The sequence below is a fragment of the Rutidosis leptorrhynchoides genome, chromosome 1 (genome assembly GCF_046630445.1).
Source record: "Rutidosis leptorrhynchoides isolate AG116_Rl617_1_P2 chromosome 1, CSIRO_AGI_Rlap_v1, whole genome shotgun sequence".
Taxonomy (NCBI): Eukaryota; Viridiplantae; Streptophyta; class Magnoliopsida; order Asterales; family Asteraceae; genus Rutidosis; species Rutidosis leptorrhynchoides.
The window spans coordinates 452,393,766-452,400,607 of record NC_092333.1 but is presented as its reverse complement, the minus strand read 5'-3'; the positions used below and the strand labels follow the sequence as shown (position 1 = coordinate 452,400,607).

Here is a 6,842-nt window from a genome sequence, read left to right as displayed (position 1 = left end):
TAAGTCGTCCGGTAGAAGTTGAAATAGCGGATGGCAAGACGGTGCTAGTGGTTGATGTGTGTAAAAATTGTAATGTTGTGTTTGGTGTCGAAAACTTTAAAAGCGACCTCATCCCGATGACTTTGGGTGATTTTGATATCGTTGTTGGTATGGATTGGCTCGATCATAATAGAGCCGATATTGCATGCCATGAAAAATCTATTTGAGTGAAGACCCCTAGTGGGGGAGAGTTAATTATTCATGGCGATAAACGAAGAAGACTTGTGCCGATATGCACTTTTGCACGGGCACGTCATTTTCTGGTTGGTGGTGGCATGGCTTTTCTTGCCCATGTTGTTGATACTCATGATGAGCCACCACCCATTCGTGAAATTCTGGTGGTGAATGAATTTGAAGACGTTTTTCCGGATGAGTTACCGGGTGTTCCGGCGGAAAGACAAGTTGAATTTCGCATTGAGTTGGTTCCGGGGGCTACCCCCATTGCTAAAACTCCTTATCGTTTAGAACCAACAGAAATGCAAGAGTTGTTAAATCAAACCCAAGAGTTGCTTGAGAAGGGTTTCATTCGACTGAGTGCTTCGCCATGGGGCGCTCCGGTTTTATTTGTGAAGAAGAAGGATGGTAGTATGCGGATGTGCATCGATTACCGGGAGTTGAATAAAGTGACGATCAAAAATCGTTATCCATTGCCTAGGATTGACGATTTGTTCGACCAACTCCAAGGTGCAACGTATTTCTCTAAAATCGACCTACGGTCCAGCTATCACCAAATGCGGGTCCGTGAGGAAGACATCGAGAAAACGGCTTTTCAAACGCGTTATGGGCATTTTGAATTCGTAGTTATGCCTTTTGGTCTTACGAATGCACCGGCGGCATTCATGGATCTTATGAACCGAGTGTGCCAACCTATGTTGGATAAGTCGGTAATTGTGTTCATTGACGACATACTTGTCTATTCGAAGAGTATGAAGGAACATGAACATCATTTGCGTAGTGTGTTAAAGATGTTGCGGAAGGAGAAGTTGTATGCTAAATTCTCCAAATGTGAATTTTGGCTAAGGAAAGTTCAGTTCCTTGGCCACATTGTGAACGAAAATGGTATTCAAGTAGATCCAAGGAAGATAGAGACGGTAAAGAGTTGGGGACGACCGACTACGCCTACGGAAATCCGAAGTTTTCTCGGATTGGCCGGTTATTATCGTCGTTTTATCCAAGACTTTTCTAAGATCGCTTCTCCATCGACGAAGTTAACGAGAAAGAATGCGAGTTTTAATTGGGAGAACGAGCAAGAAATTGCTTTTCGATTGTTAAAAGAGAAGTTATGTCAAGCTCCGGTGTTAGTGTTGCCGGAAGGTGTGGAAGACATGAAGGTTTATTGTGATGCTTCTTTAAATGGGCTCGGATGTGTTCTAATGCAAACAGGTAAAGTCATCGCTTATGCCTCTCGACAATTAAAGGAACACGAGACAAGATATCCGACTCATGATCTTGAGTTGGCGGCAGTTGTTCATGCGTTGAAAATTTGGCGCCATTACTTGTATGGTGTCAAGTGTACAATTTATTCGGATCACAAGAGTTTGAAACATCTTTTTGATCAAAGAGATTTGAATTATCGTCAACGTAGATGGATGGATGTGGTGAAAGACTACGTTTGTAAGATACTTTATCATCCGGGCAAGGCGAATGTGGTCGCGGATGCGTTAAGTCGAAAGAGTCATCACCCAGTGTTACGATTGGGATTGTTACGTATGATTATTACTAACGATTTTCTTGAAAAACTTGGTGTGATTCAAATTGAAGCTTACGTTCACAACAAGCATGCGGAACGAATTGTGGGGCAATCGGAATTTATTACTATAGGTTCGCGTGGTTTGTTGTCTTTTCAAGGAAGAGTGTGGGTGCCTAAGATGGGGGATTATCGACGAGTGCTACTTGATGAAGCACATAAGTCAAAGTATTCCATTCATCCGGGCGCGACGAAAATGTATCTTAATTTGAGAAAAGATTATTGGTGGCCGGGCATGAAACGTGATGTTGTAAAGTATGTTGAGCAATGCGTCACGTGTTTGCAAGTTAAGGCCGAGCACCAAAAGCCGTATGGTAAGTTACAACCGTTAGAATCCCGAAATGGAAATGGGAGCACATTACCATGGATTTCATCACAAAGTTACCTAAAACGGTGAGAACCCAATTTGATTCGATTTGGGTGATAGTTGATCGATTGACGAAAAGTGCCTTGTTTCTTCCCATTCGGGAAGCAATATCATCAGAGACTTTGGCTAAATTGTTTATCAAAGAGGTAGTCGCTCGACATAGGGTTCCTATATCTATTATTTCGGATCGAGATACTCGTTTTACATCTCGATTTTGGGAAAAGTTTCATGAGGATATGGGTACACAATTGAAATTAAGCACGGCGTATCATCCTCAAACGGACGGTCAAACCGAACGTACGAATCAAACATTGGAGGACATGTTGCGGGCGTGTATTATTGATTTCGGTGGTAGTTGGGATGAGCACTTACCTTTGGTGGAATTCTCGTACAATAATAGTTATCATACTAGTATCGGGATGCCACCTTACGAGATGCTTTATGGGCGGAGGTGTCGAACTCCGATTTGTTGGGGTGAAATTGGCCAAAAGGAAATCGGGAGTACCCATTTGGTCTTAGAAATGAATAGCAAGATTGATATGATTCGGGATCATTTGAAAAAGGCTCAAGATAGACAAAAGTCGTATGCCGACAAACGTAGGCGAATGATCGAATTTCAAGAAGGTGACATGGTGATGCTTAAGGTTTCGCCATGGAAAGGTGTTATTCGGTTTCGAAAACGGGGAAAGTTAGCTCCTCGGTTTATTGGGCCATTTAAGGTTTTAGCTCGTGTTGGTGAAGTCGCGTATCGTTTGGAATTATCCGAAGAGCTTGCGGGGATTCATAATACATTTCATGTTTCCCATCTCCGTAAGTGTCTTGCGAATGATTCATCATGGGTGTCGTTAGACGAAATTGAGCTAAACAATAAGTTAGAGTATATTGAGGAGCCAATTGCCATACTCGATGAGAAGGTCAAAAGGTTGAGGCATAAAGAGGTTAGGAATTTTAAAGTTCAATGGCGTCGTAGTAAGGGTTCCGAGTTTACTTGGGAGCCCGAATAATTCGTGTTGGTTTATCTTTCCTCTTGTCATGCGGCTTGGATTTCGAGGACGCGCTCCGATTCAAGTGGGGGAGAGTTGTAAGACCCTAATCTTCATTGTACAGCAGAGTATATAGAGTACATAAAGTGTGGGAATGATTGTGCAGTTAAACAGAAGTCAGAGAGCAATCTGAGCTTAGTGCGCGCCGCGCACACCAAAGGGAGCGCACCGCGCACTCCCTACTGTAGCAGGGTTTTTGCTGTTTTAATGAGATATTTTGATGGGCAATTTGGTAATTTCACTTGTGGACGAGTTAAAGGCCAGTTGGTCAGTTGTGGAGTATCATTAACTCCATTATCAACAACCTTATCCCCTTTACTTAAATTTTAGAGTGAGAGTGTGATTCTTGAGTGAGAAAGCTTAAATCTAAGGGGAAAAAGTTGTTCTCGGACCAAAGTGCGGGTATTAAAGTTGTTCATCCCCTCTCTAGCTCCGTTGTGGTTGTAGTGGTATGTTCTAACTTTAATTTCCTTACTTTGATTTTGTGTAAGGGTTAGGGTTTGGGTAAATGAAGAACATAAAACCCATATTTGGTGATTTTGGGTGTTCTTGGGTAAGATGGAGTCATGAAGACTCATTGGTAACTAACCTAGGGTTTCAAAGTGGTAATTGATGTTTATGAGTCCTAATTGGTTAGTTAATTACTAGCACATCTAGTTAATTAGTAAATGGGTGTTAGATGGGTTAGTAGATAACCCGAAATGGGTGTGTTGACTTTAAATTAGTCAAAGGGCTAATGATTGACCTAATTGGGAAATATGGGTATGAAATACCCTAATTGTGTAATGGTTAGTGTTGTTGGACTTTAATCACTAGCTTTTAAGTGATTAATGATGGTCTTGACCCTTAAAGGGCGGTTTTGGTGAAAATGGGGCATTTAATGCATTTAAGTCATTAAATGCACATGAGTGAAGTGTTGGTATTTAGTCCAACAAGTTTGTTTGTTGATCGAGTACTTATATTATTATGTACCTTGCTTTGAAGCTTGTGGAGGTATAAATCGTCACCAAATCGTTAAGGTGAGTGGAATGATTATATGCATATGTATGTAATGTATTTATTTGTATGCTATGGTATGAACCAAAGAGCCGGTAGTGCCATAGTATGTGCGAGCGTGCTATGATGTGAACCAAAGAGCCGGTAGCGTCATAGTACTTGTGTTATAGTGTGAACCAAAGAGCCGGTAGCGCTATAGCACGATTTGTTAGGGTGTGAACCAAAGAGCTGGTAGCACCTTAGCGTTGTTAGAGTGTGAACCAAAGAGCCGGTAGCACTCTAGCGTGAGTATGACTCGAGTTGTGATGTGAACCAAAGAGCCGGTAGCATCATGACAAATGCGTATGGTGTGAACCAAAGAGCCGGTAGCACCATGACGCGAGAATGGTTAACCATGGTTGTGTATTTTGTTTTGTAGCATATTATATTATGTCGATTATATGTTATTGATTACGCTAGTAGCGATTTGTTGGAGATTATTAGCTTTGTACTTGAGATGGTATGCTAATTATATTGCTAGCGTGTATGCGGTATATGTGTAAGTGATTGCAAGTAGGTATGTTATATATATATGGGTATAATTATTGCATTAACTAAGCTTTGCTTACCCTCTCGTTCTTTATCTTTTTATCGGCTCCGGCGTCGACAAAGGTAAGGGCCTTCGATTGGATTAGAGATCCCGCTTGTTGTTTAGGGGACGCTTTTGGGATGTGATAGCTTTTGGAGTATGACCAAGATATGGGTAGTTTAACCCAAAACACCATGCTCATAGTGTCATTTGGAATTTAAACTAGTGTGGTCGAAACTCGGACTTTCGTATGAAACTCGTAAAACGGCCGATGTGGGCCCCATTTTGTAAAACTCATTTTATGTTTGAATCGTATGAGTTTTTCATATTAGGACATGTTGTGAAAAGTGTTTCGTCTAAATATGTCGGGAAGTGGGAGATCTTTATTCGAAAAATTGAAAATTCGGACAGAACTGAAAATAGGCCTGTGCGCGCCGCGCACCCTGAGGTGGTGCGCGTGGCGCACTCCCCTGTAAAAAAAAATTTTATTTTATGCGTGTTCAATTGTATATTGGGTTGGGTCGTTACAAAGAATCTACTTTTTCCGGATTCATTACCATCTATGATAGTAATGCCTCCAACTCATCTAATTCGCCCTTAGTTCGTCCCGTAACCATGTGTGACCAATCCCACTTGAAACTTGCTTTTTGATCTAACCAAGAAATACGATCCACCAATGACAGATTAGGGGTTGAATTAAGGCGCACCAATCTTTTGTAAGTCTCCTTAAGCGGTTTATCCGTGATCCAAGTATCTTCCCAAAGTTTTGTGTTGTTTCCTTTCCCGATCACCCTTGCAAATGAATTAGTAAAATCCACACCTGAGTTATCAATCTCGAGACCTGCTTTAACAATGTTACTCCAAGAAGTGTTATAGTATGAAAGTGTATTGTTCCCAATCAAGTTAAGTAACCCCGAAACCCCATAAATGCTTTTGATGACATTAACCCACAAAGAAGTAGTTTCGGTAAGGAACCTCCACCACCATTTGCCAATTAATGCCAAATTTTTACAATTTACAGAGCCCAAATTAAGTCCGCCATCGCCCATGGGCGAATGACATCATCCCATTTTACCCACGATATTTTTGACTCGTCACCCGACCCACAAAAAAAAAATTACGTCTTACACACTCGAGTTTTTTGAGCATGGAAGGCGGGGCACGGAAGAACGAAAAGTAGTACAACGGTAAGCTATTTAAAACCGAATTCACGAGAATTAATCTTCCACCGAATGACAACGTACGCGCTTTCCAATCCGATAACCTTTTTTCGAACTTTTCAATTATCAGTTTCCAACTTGACAATTTTCTCATATTCGTGCCAATTGGTAACCCGAGATAATTAAACGGAAAGGATCCCATCTTACACCAGAAGATACTTGCCATTTCCTCACCTTTTTTTATCCACACATATTCCAAATAAATTGCTTTTGTTATAATTTAATTTTAGACTGGAACTAAGCTCAAAACACTTCAGGAGTTTCATCAGTTTTTCGATGTTTTCCAAACTCCAAGCACCAAAAAATATGGTATCATCCGCATATTGGAGATGTGAGATGGGGATCTTATCTTTACCAATTTCCACCCCATGAAAAAGATTATTGGCTACCACTGATTTCGTTAGCCAATTGAGACCTTTCGCCGCAATAATAAAGAGAAAAGGTGATAGAGGATCACCTTGCCTTATGTTTCGACCAAGTTTGAATTCTCTAGTAGGTGAACCATTTACAAGGACTGAGATGGATGCCGATTTAAGGCATGAGGCAATCCATGATCTCCATTTGTTACCAAACCCCATGATAGACATCATTTCCTCCAAAAAAAACCCAATTGAGGCTATCAAAACCCTTTTCAAAATCCACTTTGAACACCATGCTTTTCATCCGATTGTTCTTTAAAAATTCAAGAGACTCATTAGCAACAAGGACCCCATCAATAATAATCCTCCCTTTTATGAAAGCACTTTGTTCAAATCCTACAAGATTCAGGATCACTTTTCTAATCTGGAGTGAGAGTAACTTTGCAATGATATTGTAAAAACTACTAATTAAGCTAATTGTTCGATACTCGTTTAGGCTCACG

The 6,842-nt window shown here is 40.9% G+C and overlaps 1 protein-coding gene across 1 annotated transcript; it reads right to left on the bottom strand.

Moving 5' to 3' along the window:
- Positions 1-6,150: 6,150 nt before the first annotated feature.
- LOC139903515 (uncharacterized mitochondrial protein AtMg01250-like) lies at positions 6,151-6,558 on the bottom strand. The gene has a single exon (XM_071885815.1). It carries the CDS (start codon positions 6,556-6,558, stop codon positions 6,151-6,153), a length of 408 nt encoding a protein of 135 aa, XP_071741916.1.
- Positions 6,559-6,842: the final 284 nt, after the last annotated feature.